Source organism: Chamaea fasciata, unplaced genomic scaffold (genome assembly GCF_029207755.1).
Source record: "Chamaea fasciata isolate MVZ Bird 193981 ecotype frontalis unplaced genomic scaffold, bChaFas1.0.hap1 SCAF_1, whole genome shotgun sequence".
Lineage (NCBI taxonomy): Eukaryota > Metazoa > Chordata > Aves > Passeriformes > Sylviidae > Chamaea > Chamaea fasciata.
In genome coordinates, this window is record NW_027094086.1 from 14,014,820 (window position 1) to 14,029,364 (window position 14,545).

Genomic DNA, 14,545 nt, shown 5'->3' on the forward strand with positions numbered 1-14,545 from the left:
AGAGATACTCAGAGTTTAAAACTGAGCAATCCTGTTGTGGGTTATTTCTTATGAAAACTGTTGACTTTGAGTGGATACAGGTATTTACCCTTGCAGATTAACAATTGAACAGCTCAGCCCTCAATTATCTGCTCAAAAGATCCAGAGAATGTAGAGGGAATAGTCCTGGAAGGTGCCAAAGGCAAAGGTGGAGAAAAGGGCTAAAAAATGGAGTAATTTTGAAGTCTTCTGAAACGGGTTGGTGCTGATCAAAATAGCAATTAAGATTCCAAGAACTGTGAGGAGAGCTCAGAACAAGGCAAGGGAGGTCTTTGTTTCTGTATCACTGCATATTGCTCTCCTGTTGTGAATACTCCCAGCCGCTTTTGCTTGCCACACCCTAAAAGAAGGAGAGGACTGGAAAGAATACAGGAGAGAATGAATGGTCAGCTGGTCAGAGACATGGTGTGTTCTCTGAATGCAGGTTACAGATATTATCATTCTTTAGCTTGGAAGAGAGATGGGCAGGTTATGAAGATTCTGATTCTTTAGCTTGGAAAAGAGATGACCATGAAGAGAATCCTTAGGCCTTGATGAATGGTGTGGAGAAGGTGGAAAAAGGAACTAGGTCACAAGGCAGAGCAATGAAGCTGTAGGGTTTTGTGCTTTAAATTAAAAAAGGAAATAGTTTTTCTTATAACACAAGAGTCCCCTAGGTGCACTTTTAACCTTGGGGGTCATTCCTAATGTGCCAAGTCTGGATGAATTAATGTATGCCCTGCTGTCACGCAGTTTTCTTAAGTGGTGGCATAAAGGGCTAGACTTCTAGTCTAACCCAGCTTGATCACTTTTATGACAAAGTCTAGTTCATCTGCTGTGTTTCCAGAACAATTCCACTCAAAAAAATTTGATTTGCATCGAGTACCTGAGGTGGAAATTTGGTCAGGACAACCCAGAAACAGAGGAGATGGGGAATCAGGCACTGAGCTATAAAAATACTTACAGGCAGGGTCATGATGCATAAGATATGTAGCTTTCTTTTTCCTAGTATATAAGAACTGATACTGCTCTGTAAGAGGAACTGTATGCTGTGTCTGGTCAATGGGATTTGGGGAACCAGGGGCCCTGCATTAGGTTGCAGCTGTAGAAACGCCATCCTGGAAAATACTGATTCTCCACAGCAGGTAGGGTTGGAAACACCTATAGTAACCTCTGTAAATGAGGTGAACTATGGTCTGAGAGAGACATTCAGGAAAACCTGATGCAGATTAGATCTACAGATGTCAGCCTTAGTGACTTCTACCTTGAGTAGGTTTTATGTTCCCTCACCTTTGTGTAGGGTCCTCCTTCTCTCTCCAGAAGCATCCAGTTGTAAAAGGACTACAGAAAGAGCCAGGTAGTTGCTGTGAGTAGCTGCATGTTCTCTGTGCAGCGTGAGCTAAACCTGGCATTAAAGAGCAGCTTCATTACTCGAAACAATTACAATTCACCCTAGTTTGTGCTCCTCCTGGATGAAGCAAGGAAGTGTGTAGGGGTCTGAACTTGGGCTGAAGTGAACTCTTCATTCAAACACAGGATCTAATATGCTTGCAGGGAGTATGTGATTGATAAAAATAAGGGTGTGAGGAAGACTGTGTGGATTTTAGCTGGTCTTTAGTGCAGCCCTATCCATCTCTATATAATGTGCTGGCTTCTGTTCTTCAGCTGAACATTCAGATTATTATTTCCCTCCATTCCCCCACTCATTTGCTGTCCTTTGCTTTGTTTGTGGCTCTGTTTTTCTTTAAATTTTATTTTCTTCCCCTAGAGGGGATTTTGGTTGAATTGATTTGCTTCTCTGCAAACAGCCTAGTAAAAGCAAGAAAGAGACTTTTAATAATGCTGTTTGATAAACATAAAGAAAGAGAATTGTAATGTGCGTCAATAGAAGCTTTCTCTGAGATTGCCCTCTGTGTGATCTCAACTGATTTTTTGTTGCTACACAAATCATCTGGGGTACTAGAGTGAGTAGCATACAGTGGTATGAGCAAGGAGTAGGAGGTGAAGAATTTTACTGGGGGAAGGAAAGAAGGCGTTTCCAGACACTTCTGTTAAGTGTACAAGGGAAGGGATAGCCTGGAACAGTGATATAGGAGGTAACTTCTAGGCAGTTGAGAGAAAGCCAGGACTTAAAAGAGAAGTCAACTGCCAGATTTCAAACTAGTTATGCTAGTGAGACTGAATAAAGTATTTTCCTTCACATTTTGATGACTGTGCTTCATTCATGGGACAAGAAATAAAGCCCAGAAATAAAGTCCACAGCTGTATCTCAGCCATTTCTGTGCCACATGTTTACCGGACACCAGCTTTCAAAAATAGGGCAAAGGCAGAGAACTGTGATGTTTGTGTGGGACAGTGCACCTTTGATGCCATAATAAAGACTTAACCTGTTTGTGTCTGAGCTGTTCTTTGTGTGCTGGATAGGTACGTTAGCGTTTAAAAAAGATTTTTGGTGTAATGTTGGCTGATTATAGAATTGAATAATAGTGCTGTTAGGACTTGAGAAGAGGCATTCTCAGAAATACAATTTGTGGTGAAGCATGACTATCCGACTTCCTAATCAGTGACTGGAAGACAAGTTTCTTCCAAGATCAGTGGAACTAATAAAGGCTTATTGCATACCCAGGTGTGTTATTACTCTTTTTTATCTCTCCATTTTCTCTGCGAAATCCTTAGGGCAACAGTGGTACCTAGTTTGGAGTTTGTCTAAGTTGGTTGGTGACTGACAGTTGTGATATATAGTGAATACTTTTCCTTGTGAGAGAGAATTATTTTAGGTCTCTGCCTCTCTATCTACCATTTGATTTTCTTTGTTTGTCATGATTCTTATCTCTTGTAGCACCCTCTTTGCGTGCAATTTTGTGTGACTCACAATCTTGAAATCCAGAGTTCCTCACTATTCAAGAGAATCTCTCTAGATGCTTGCACAAGCCTTCTTACTGACTTACTAGTTTGCAAAACAAATGACCAATTATTTTGTGCTTTAATCCATTGCTTAAATTGTTTTCTTGTGTGCAGGTGATGCATGTTACTTACTGACCTTTATTACTTTGTTCGCTAAGATCCATTTTGCTCTGAGTTAATTGCATAGCTCACTTGGTCCCCTTATGTGTCAGTATTCTCCTGTTCATCCGTACCTGTACAGGATTTGTGGTAACCTGGCCTTATTTATTCACTGAATAGGTTCATTCTTCAATGACCCTCTTTTTCTAGTGTGAATTCAAGAGCTGCTTGTACCAAGTGTACTTTTATTAAAACGGAATGAGAAAATGCTTCAGAAATAATTTGGTTGTCCAATCATTGCATCTGCTTTTTATAATGAAATCTTGTTGCCGTTGTAAAGGCTGAACTTGCGTTTCTGAGACACCAAGGTCTATCTAGCATAGTGATGACACGCAGTCTGTCTCCTGAGGAACAGGTGTAAAAGAAACTGTTTACGGCATTTGCTAAAGTCTGTGGGATAAGAGATGGTAAGTGGATATTGCCATATGTAAAATAAGTAGTTTCTAGTAGGAAAACTGTAAAAAATTCATAAAGAAATTTTCTAGCTGAAGAAACCTAATTACATATATATCCTGGTGGGATGAGAGTCTTAAAAGGCAAACTCAGCCCATACAAGAAACAAATTTCTTATGCTGGGCTTAGTGTTTCTGTTCTGTTAAGAACTAGGGGATCTCTTCTCTCTACACTCAAGATTTGTTCAGTTTTCAACCAAATTATGAGTTTAGTTTGATTCCAGATATGAAAGTGCTAAGTTACTCTTATTCTGATTTCTTGATATATTTCTGTTGCTGTACAAGACTTTATACCATCTTACAGCTAAAGTTTATTAGAGGGATGTATGTGAAGTGTAGTAGCTTCTTACAGCTAAAGTTTGTTAGAGGGATGTATGTGAAGTGTAGTAGCTTGTCTCAGAAAACATACTTTTTCTGTGTTCTTCTTTGGCTTTAGTTTTGAGTATTTTTTCATTGTTTCTGAAGAGGTCAAATGGCTTATAGTAGTAATTGGCTTGAAACCATAGGGTGACTACTCCGTTGTCTAGCTAGAGATGTTCGGGGATAGTTGTCTCAGGAATGCCATGACCTTAAATTTTCTTGCTAATAATAATTCTAAAGAGGTAAAAAAAGGCTAAAACCCCACAAGTCACAGTTACAAATTAAAATGGATGCTCCTCCACTGAACACTTTATCCTCTTCTGCCTCTATCCACTTCCTACACCTGTGTCCCCTTTGCTCTGCCCATCCTGCCCTCTTGACCTGGTTCTGTGTCCACTTCCTTGCTGCTGGGCTGTCACTTACCTTGCCCTTCAAGATGCTGCCTAGCTGTTGGGCATGTCCCACTGCTTTAACAAAGACTTGATTGTAAAATTCTTGTCTTGTAAGAAGCCAGGTTTTGTTTAATTGACTAATGATTAGTAGTCTTTATAACAAGAGGCTAGAAAGACAAGCAACTCACTGGAGGGACCTTCAGGTACAGGTGTGTGTCTGTCTGCCAAGCCTTGCTGCCTGCGTGTGTCTGAGCTTTGTACTCAAAGCTATGCGTACAGCTCATCAGTAGCAGCACTTCACAGTGTACTCCACAGCTCAATACTGGCCTGCCTTTTGGCACAGCATGTTTAGAATTGCTTAATGCTGTTTTTTGATGCTGACCAACAGAAGCAGATAGCTAGACACCAATATTGCCTCAGTTAAGTACTTTGGGATTTCAGCCTTATAGGAGGTTTGTGATAAATTCATGTGACTTGTACTGAAGTAGAAAAGGTCCTGACTGATTTGCTGGGCTTCTTTGCTGTATGTGAGTGCTGCTGATTTGGTGGCTGTTAGACAGACAGGTTTGAGGAACAAAGCGGGCAAAATGTTGACTTTACTTGCTCAGCGGGTTGCCAGCAGTATTTACTAGGTTGCAACATAAGCAGCAGATTGTATTCATCTGAAACTTTGATTGCATTTTCAGCTGGTCCCAAGTGATGTGTTGGGGAAACTGTGCAAATTTACATTACGTGTAGAGAGGACTGTATGGAGAAGTAGTTCTAGTAGGCAAAAGCCGGACAGTTTCTCAAAACTAGAAGCTGATTGATAAGGCAGATGGACCATCCATAGGAGTTACAGAAACTCATTACTGTGGAAGAAATTTCTGCCCGACAAAGTAGTCAAAATAGTCCTAAATTTTGTAGTACAAATTAAAGCTGTCTTTATTTGCTGTTTTAATCTTGTTTTTTACTATTGCAGAAATGGTACTAGCTGGTCAGGTCAGATATCTTTGAAATAATCCCATGTTTTCTAGGGATATGCAGAGCTACTAATGAAGTATAAGCTTCTTGAAATATAAGAAGGAGTTTGCAGTGCAGATCCAACTTGCTTATTTGGTCAGTGTGAGGAGGCATCTCAATCTGAACAAGACTTCAGTGTTTTCAGTGTGAGTGACTCCTCTCTGATCAACCCTGGTAAAGGAGGTTGTGAATAAAGATAAGCAAGAAGCCTCAGGGATTCTGTCTTCTGGATGGAAATGCAGCATTTAGAACTCTCATTGAAAATGCTGACTGTAAAATTTGATGTGGTTGGAGGTTTGATTTGCTTTTGACAAAGAAATGGGCAGAGATGGAAGGAACAAGTTCAGTGAGAGCTGCTGTCTAAAGGTCTTTTTCCCTAGAAATACTTGATAAATCTTTGTGACTACTTTGTGACTGAACAGCTATTTGCACCCTTTTTATAAGGCCCCTGATATGTCCAACCTGAGTTTGTTAATGTTCAAGCTATATAGATGAATTTTTGTCTGTCCTTTTCAACAATGTGGCATTTTATGGTGGGAGTAGCAGGTGGATTGTATGGACTTACCTCTGAGCATTGTGCAGCTAAGTCTGTGGAATGAATACATAAAATGGAGCTTGCAAGGTTGTCAGTATTTGGCACATGAAAGTTTTGAAAGGATTGTTAGAGGTTGGGTGGGTATCTCCTGTGCCTGCTTTTTGTCTCTGAATAGCAAAAGCTAGCATATGACTATGATGCACACAGAACACAGGGCACATGAGTAAGAAGATGCTATTTTTACTCGATCACTTTTTAGAATAGAACAATTGTTATTGCATGTAACTCAAGTACTTGCCAAATATGCTTTAATGTAGCCTTAATTGATCTGCTTAAAGTTTTAAGCAGCCAGCAGTATTCCCACTGAAACACATAGTTATGAAATGTTTGACACAGTAGGCAGTGAGTGCACAGAGGTAGCGATTGATCATAGATTTATCTGCTAAGCCTTGAGCCTACAGATGGAGAGACAAAGACTTTCCATCTGCCCATGCAAAACTTTGGATATATCAAGGCTGTGTTTTGAAGAGTGCCTTCAGGCTTTTTTCCAGACAGGATTCACAGAGTACCCTCTAGGAAAAGACAAGGCTTGCCCCAGATGCCAGTAACTTACAATGGCTCTTGGTGACTTCTGTGTACCATCAAGCATACTCAGACAAGCTGTCTCTTGGCTACTTGCCATCTGGGAGGCAGGCATGCATGGGAGGAAGGTAGCCGGGGGGGAGGGGGGCAGAGCATTCCTGTTGCCCTGAGAGCTCTTCTTTGAGGCTGCATATGCACCCTGGAAAGATCTGTGTGGGTATGGAACTGGCTCACATGTACGGGCCAGCTGCTGCAGGGCAACAACTTACCTTGCTCTATATACATGGAAAGGACTTGAGTTTGTGTTCAAACCATATATAAAAAGTACACAGTGTATTGTATCCTAGTTTTTTAGGACAGATGTGGGGTCATTTTTCCATTTTGGATGCCCCGCTTACTATTTTTCTCACAGAGCTTTTCACTCTCATAACTTGGCAGATCTCAGCAGTCCTTTTAGGAAAAGTGGGTATTTTCCATTAGATTAAGCTTTACCATTAGGTTAGGAGTACAAGAGCACTTAAGTACCTTTGTTTAAAACAATAGTTTGCTTCATAAATGTAATCTGTGGATCTGTGTTATTGTGTCAGCCAGCACCATTCATTATGTGCTTGTTGCTGTGGAGTCAGAGCTCTACAGAACATCCTCCCTCCTTCCTCAAAAGGAAACAAGTTCCCACCACAGAAAGCTTTCAATGCAAGTTGAACAGCAACTGTTGAGGGAACATAAAGAGAGATTAATCAACTGAGGTGGGGTTTTCAGCAGGCAAAGGAGAATATAAGTGATCTGAATCTGGACGAAGGGTTGTATTAGTGACATGTGGATGATATGTGAATATTGAGATTGTATGGAAGAATATTCTGTTTCAAAATCTAATACTGCTGATAGTGGTATTAGGCTGATCCTGTGAGCTGATTTGGAGGGTGTTTGTTGTCTTAATGTACTGTTAAAATTTGGGACTGATGAGGTGGATGCAGTTTGGTAGAATGAAGAGGTGCTGAGGCAGTAGGGATATTGTCAAAGGAGCATTGTGGGAAAAGGGTCTGAATGCAGAGGGCAAGGATGAGTTAGCATTAGTCAGTACCAGGCTAAGGAGGAGTAATGGTCTGAACAGTATTTTAGCCAGAAACTACTTTATCTGGAAAAAGATTTTTTTTTTTTTCAAGATGAATGCCATTAAGTCCTAAAAGAAATTTAAGATGTGTCAGCTAGGAGAGTCAGAGTGCTTGGGCTGTGGTGCAGTTAGTGATTTGTGATTGTTTTCTAAAAGCTGTTTAGACTCAGTTCTATGGGATGTTAGCCCTGGGTGCTATCAACCCACCAAGCCCCATTAGGTTTAATAGTTGATCCTGGGTTTAAAGCTGACCTTATGTAGTTAAAATTATGTAAGATGTAGATTTAAGAAGAGAATTAATTATTGACCAAACATTGACCTCTTCCACTGCCTTTAAAAAATCTTGAAAGGGGATAGTTTTGGTTTGTATTGACATTTAAAAGGAGGCAAGAGGTCCACCTCTGGCTGCCACAAAGATGGACCTATGTATTCTGTCTGGTAACAGGAAATAACAGACCCATGCAAGAAAATATTTCTTGCTCCTATTCTCTGTGTAGCTGAGGGTTGGAGGTAGCACTAGAAGAAAATAATAGAGCTGGCTACCTAAAGATGTGTCATGACAAGGAAAGATAAGCTTTGCCAAGTGTCTAAGATACTTATTCTCCGTAAGAGATTATTACCCCTAGAAAATAAAAAAGTTCTCTCCCCCACTTCACCCCTTCCCCCCTTCAATATTAGCAACTCTGGAAAAGTCCCCTAAGACTGCCTGTGTTTCTTTTAACCACTCACCTGTTTATAATTAAAAGACAGTGGGCATCTATGTAATTGCGAGCAATCTCTTCCATTTTTTCTCTTTTGTATCCTGAAGGAGCCCAGTGAAAGGCATTGCTGAAAAAGCATTAGCATTCATTGCTCTTGAATGCATGATGGGCTAAGAGTCAAGCAGCATCTTGCCAAGTGACTTATTTAATTTTAATAAACTGGTTAATAAAACCATTGAAGTTGGTAAAGAGCATTAAAGTCAAATCCTACCCTTAACCCAGCCCTGACATATCCGCCACTAAACCGTGTCCTGAAGTGCCATGTCTACATGGTTTTTTAAATACTTTCAGAGGGATGGTGACTCCCTCACTTCCCTGGGAACCCATTCTAACGCCTGACAACCCTTTCCATGATGAAATTTTTCCTAAAATCTAATCTAAACTTCCCCTAGCACAACTTGAAGCATTTTCCTCTGATCCTGCCACTTGTTACCTGGAGGAAGAGACTGACCCTCACCTGGCTGCAGCCTACTTTCAGGGAGTTGTGTAGAGAGTGATAACGTCTCCCCTGAGCCTCCTTTTCTCCAGGCTAAACACCCTCAGCTCCCTCAGGTGTTCCTCATTAGACTTCAGACCCTTTCCCAGCTCTGTTGCCCTTCTCTGGACACACTCCAGCCCCTCAATGTCCTTGTACTGAGGGCCCAGAACTGGACACAGCTCTTGAGGTATGGCCTGAGCAGTGCTGAGCACAGGGGGACAATCCCTGCCCTGGTCCTGCTGGCCACACTATTGCTGATCCATGCCAGGATGCCACTGGCCTTAATGGCCACCTGGGCACAAATATGCTCATGTTCAGTCACTGTCGACCAGCACCCCCAGGTCCTTTTCCAAGGGCAGCTTTCCTGCCACTGTTCCCCAGCCTGTAGGACTGTTGTGGGTTGTTGTGACCCAAGTGCAGGACTCAGCACTTGGTCTTGTTGAACCTCACACCACTGGCCTTGGGCTGTCACTCCAGGCTTTCTGGATTCCTTTTGTAGAGCTCTCCTACCTTCCAGCAGATCAACACTCCCAACCAACTTAGTGTCATCTGCAAACTTTCTGAGGGTACCCTTGATCCCATTGTCCAGACTGTTCATAGCTATTAAATAGAACTGGCCCTGGGGAACACCACTTTTGACCAGTCACCAGCTTGATATAACTCCATTCACCACCACTCCCTGGGGCTGCCCACTCAGCCAGGTTTTTACCCAGTGAACAGTACACCAATCCAAGCCATGGAAAGCCATTTCTCCAGGAGAAGGCTGTGGGAGACAGTATCAAAGGCTTTACTAAACTCCAAGTAGACAATATCCACAGCCTTTCCCTCATCCACCAAGTGTGTCATCTGGTTATACGTAGAAGGAGATAAGGTTAGTCTTCATGCTGCCATGTTACTGAAACCTGGGTCGTTTGCTCCCTCTAATGCATGGTAAATTAGTGCCGTAACCCAGAACGGTCTCTTTGTTCATCCCGTGCCACCCTTCTCCCTAATCTCTGTTGTTTGGTGGCACTGGGAAGGGAGGAGTTGCAATTCACAGGAAACTTGCTGCTGGCAGTGTTCTTCCAGGCAGTTGTAAGTCCCACTGTGCTATGTAATTTCTCTTTGGTGAGCACTGAAACTGGGCTGACAGCCAAAAACTGCTTGTTTCTGAAGGTTGCTGTAGTGTGTTAGGGTTTCAAAGGTGTCTCTAGGAGTCTTCCTATTCAGCTAGCCAAGATCCTTGCAGAAGACAGTTGGAGGGATTTTTATGGATCGCATTTGATACCAAATGTCTTTTCACTGCTGATCAGCCCTTACTGGAGCAAGATGTGCTAGGAGTACTTTTACAGGTTGATTAAGATACGCTTACATTTTTTTGTACAGGGGGTAATTAATTTGGTTACTAACAGAACAGTTTTCGTTCTCATTGTGTTGTGAAAATAGTCGTTCTTGGTGAATCACATCTATCTGTGGTCTGGAGGATAAGCAAAGAAGTTGATAGTAGTTGTTTCTTTTGGGTGGGTAAATATGATCTAGAGGAGCTAGATAATAGTAGGTGGATATAATCTAGGAGAAAGAGAATTTTTTTTTGGTGTCTTGAGGCACGCTGATGTAAATATAAACCACAGAATCAAATTTCTTTTTAAGTTCCCATAGGAGGTGTTCCTGTCCCTGGCTTGCATATGTAGGTATTGTAGTGGTTCCAGAGATCACTTATCTTTTAGAAATATTTGGATTTTTTTAAAAGATCCCAAGGGAAAATTGTCAACATTATGGCCTCTGATTTAATTCTGTACCAAGAAATTGCTGTAACTTAGACTCAAAGTTTTCAATTAAGACTCTAAGATTTAAGCCGAATAGATTTTCAAATGGTGCTATAGTTAAAGAACCCTTTGCTTTCACTGGCAGCTTGAGCTGGTTTCCCATGAGAGGCTTTCAAGGGCTGATCTGTAGCTGGTAGAAACTGGTAGTTCTGATTCCTTCCCCAGCTCTCCACCCTTTGCTTCTAAGCCAAGCAAGAGTTAAAGGGCAGCTTTTATTTTGGCTGTACATTGTAGTTTAGGTTTTTATTCAGATCTGTCAAACATTGCACCACAGTATCTGAGCAAAGGTCTTTTGTACACAGGGGAAGTTGGGACCATTAATTACAAGTAACGCTAAAAGTAGCCCAGTTATGCAGGAGCATAAATGCAAAAGTCGGTCACATAAAGGGGAAGTTGCTTCAGGATCCACACATTTTTAAAATCACTACTATCTGTGTGAGTGCTGAAACTGTGAAAATTTGGGCAGAAAAAAAGCTACTGCCATAGTTCTAAATGGGCATTTCTGTTGTATGGTTTGCATTTGTTTTATTTTTTTCTGGATGCTTTCCTTATTCTGCTGTCATTAGTGCCTACCTCATTATATACTCCCAGGGAGTACATCTCTCTTGCTTGTTAGGATGGTGTAGGTGGTAACTTGCAGTGGTACAAAGGACTGAAGGAGAGATAATCAGCTGGATAAGTCATTACTCTGTGCAGAGACTGATTTGCTGATTTTTTTTGTGCACGGTTTACTTATCCCACATTCTTTAAGACCTAGAATGTTGTAAGAATTGAAAATGTAATAGAAAACCTTCTGCTTGTTTGCCTAGAAAGGAAAAAAAAAAGGTATGGTTGGATGATGTACATTTAATAAAAGCTTTAAGTTGAGGGTCTTGGATGCTTCAGTGAATCCAGCAGAGCACAGTTCCACACAGTAGCCTGCACTAAATAAATTTATACAGTGCTGCCTTCCTCTCATTTTCTCTCAAATATTTCACCTTGAATCCACATCAAGGTGCAGATGGTTCATTTCCTTTGGTCTGACATAGCTCTGGTTACCACATGGCACTTCTCAGTAGTTCGTGCTAAATGTTTGAACCATTGGGTTCTTCTTTCCTAAAGCAGTTTCTCATATTTTTTTCCCAGCTATCCATTGCAATCTGAATCCAAATGGTATTGATCACCCTGTCCCCACAGAAGGTATTAATCTGCAGCTTGAAGGCGAAGGAATTGATTCGCCCGCGGTGAAGAGCACTGGTACTCCAAAAGGGCCTGAGTCAAAAGACACACCCAAGAGACAAGTGGAACCGGAAATATCTAAGGTAGGTAGGATTGCCTTCTTATTTATTTTGGTGAGTCTTTAAGAATCCAGGCTTCTTGAAGTCCTGGTTTCTGCTTAAAAAGCATTTATCGTCCTGTTAAAGACATACAAATGTCTTTAACAGGATGTTAAATGTGTAAAAATAACAGTCTGAGGAAGTGGGTGTTACAGAAGCAAGATACTGCTGTGGAGTTGTAGCATACACACATATTGGATATTGCACTACTCTATTTTTCTCTAAATGAAGATAATTAAAGTAATGGGATCTCTGGTTTTTTAGGCACTGTGGTGACTCCTTTTCCAAATGACTTGGGTAACAAGCAGAATGGGCACGGATATGTTTTTCTTGAGGGCTTTTTTATTTTTTTGTTTTGTTTTGTTTTGTTTGTTTTTATTTTTTGTTTTTTCTTGGGGCAGGTAAAGGAGGAGAAAAGTTCTGTGGATATATGAATATGTGGATTTTTATACGAGTGACTGATTTTAATAATCTGTTACACTCATTTTAGGTAAAAAACCAGGCCAGTTCTTCCATGTCTGGTAGGACAGTGAGCAAACATAGTTCACAGATGAGTTCCTTAAAACAAATGTGTCTGTTCTTACTCATAAGCTTCTACTTCTTGTGTGAGTGCAGCAGACATGACTACCAACTGCAAGTGAATGTGTGTACTTCAGATACCTTGGTATAGTACAGTAATTTGTCATATTAGATACATTTTTAACTGGAATCATAGAGTATTCTGAGTTGGAAGGCACCCCACAAGGATCATCGAATCAGAAAACCTAAATGAACGGCCCAGACGGGGATTGAACCCAGAAGCTTGGCATTACTAGTGCCAGGCGCTAACCAAGGAAGCTGGTCTCAAGGTCAAAGGAAAGATAAGGAAATGTTATAAAATAATTGGGAAACATTCTTTAAAAGCCTTATCAGTCTTTTTGATTCTTAAAGGCCTAAAACCAGGAGTTTGGGGGTAATTTCTATGGAGTGGAAAATTGAGTTTTTACTGAATCTGACACTTTGAGAGTTATTAGAGCAAATAAATTGAGTGTCTTTTTTTTTTTTTTTTGCAGGTTCAAAAAGGCAATATAAATTATTTCAGTGCCTGAACAAATAGGAGTATTTCCTACTGCCAACAGTACAATAAACCTAAAAAATAATACACATATGGTTGTGATGTATTTCACTTTTAGAATAAAATAGTATTAAATATTTTGAGCAGTTGCCTTGACAATAAAAGCTTGGTATGAATTCTCCATTCTAATTTTTATCTAAAATATCTAGTTTAAAATTAATACAGTTTAGCTCATTTCATTCTGACATAGTGCATCGAACTAGATCCTCCATTACAGGCTTCCAGCAATTAAAAAACCCTTGCTACTTGCAATCTGTTTGGTGTCCAGTTATCGAGGACCTTGCTGATTTGTCACGAACCCTTGGAGAACAGGTTTGTGGTTACTGCTTTGGAATATCCATTTGGTAACAAGACCATCAGACTGTGAATGGGTTTTGAGACAAAGCTCAGCTAATAAGGCATTTGAACAGCATCAGGTTTTGACAAAGGCAGGCTAACCCTGCTCATGTTTCAACATCAGCAGATGAAAGTCTGCCCTGTACTGAAAGCTGAGGAGGTGTGTTAAACTCGGAGATCTTACAAGCTTGGGAGTGAAGAAGCTAAATGGTGCAATAGGGCTCCCAGTGGAGAATGGGCTCGTGTAGTTGACATTGAATACAGTCATATCAAACTTCGCTTGCAAAAGATTTATCCTAATGAAATCAGAGTGAAATGCATCAGTGATTTAATGTAAGTGAGCCTGTTTTCACTGTTTGAGCTGTGATTGTTGGACTGATGGATGTAAAACAGGCTGTTCTTGCTGGAGATAGTTGGGGAAGAGGGGAAGTGTGATGCTCTCAAACTACTGAAATCAACAATTGGATTCCCACATCTTATTGCAGTAGCTTTATTTAGGAAACTGGGCATGCTTCAGATTTAAAAACAAACAAACAAACTGAATTTTTGCCTAATGGAATAAGCTTAGCATAATAGCATCAAGCAAATGGAATGGACTATTTTCTAAATTTATTGCTGCCTTGTTAGTAACTTTGTCTTTTATGTGTGTAGTAATTTAGTGATGTTTTTCATCTGGATTCATATGTTATAGCCTGAGGTGGCCTGTCTTTTCTGGCTTGCTCTGCCTTAAATTTCAATGTTGTTTTGCTTTGTCCTCTAAATGTCGATATGGAGTTGGACTTCAGCTTGTGTTGCTTTAAGAGTTAAAATTAAGCTGCCATCAGGAAACTTCATCCATGCAATCATATGTGTACAGTGGAAAGATGAGCAGGAATTCAGGAAAGTTTTGTAAATAAAACATTGTGAGCAGAGCCATTTTTTTTATATTTCCATTGCATAGTTTTTTTTTTAAATAATTTCTTTGCAGTCTTATGTATTCAAATAATATTAACACATACCTCACATTCACAGTAGGGAGACCTGTGTTGCACAAAGCAGTGCAATAGATTGAATACAGTTAAAGATGCCTCCTAGGCTCTTGTTCCTGCTTTCAGCTTTCTAATTTGTCATTAAGACCACTTCCAGCACTTTAAACATCTGGTTTTGCTGTCCATAGAAACAAACAAAATCTCCTTTCTGATGAAGTGTGTCCTTTTTTCTGTCCTCAGCTGTGGGATTAA

General features: G+C 40.5%; 1 protein-coding gene across 10 annotated transcripts in view; it reads left to right on the plus strand.

The window, feature by feature from the left end:
• Positions 1 to 14,545, plus strand: part of SAMD12 (sterile alpha motif domain containing 12) — a 175,039-nt gene that overhangs the window by 6,243 nt on the left and 154,251 nt on the right. For all 10 annotated transcript variants that reach the window (XR_010719497.1, XM_066177000.1, XM_066177048.1 and 7 more), the window contains exon 2: positions 11,685 to 11,860. Coding sequence is in view for 9 of the 10 variants with exons in the window: in XM_066177000.1 (XP_066033097.1) it covers positions 11,685 to 11,860 (176 nt within the window). In the remaining variant the exon portion in view is untranslated. The remainder of the gene's footprint in view (positions 1 to 11,684; positions 11,861 to 14,545) is intronic.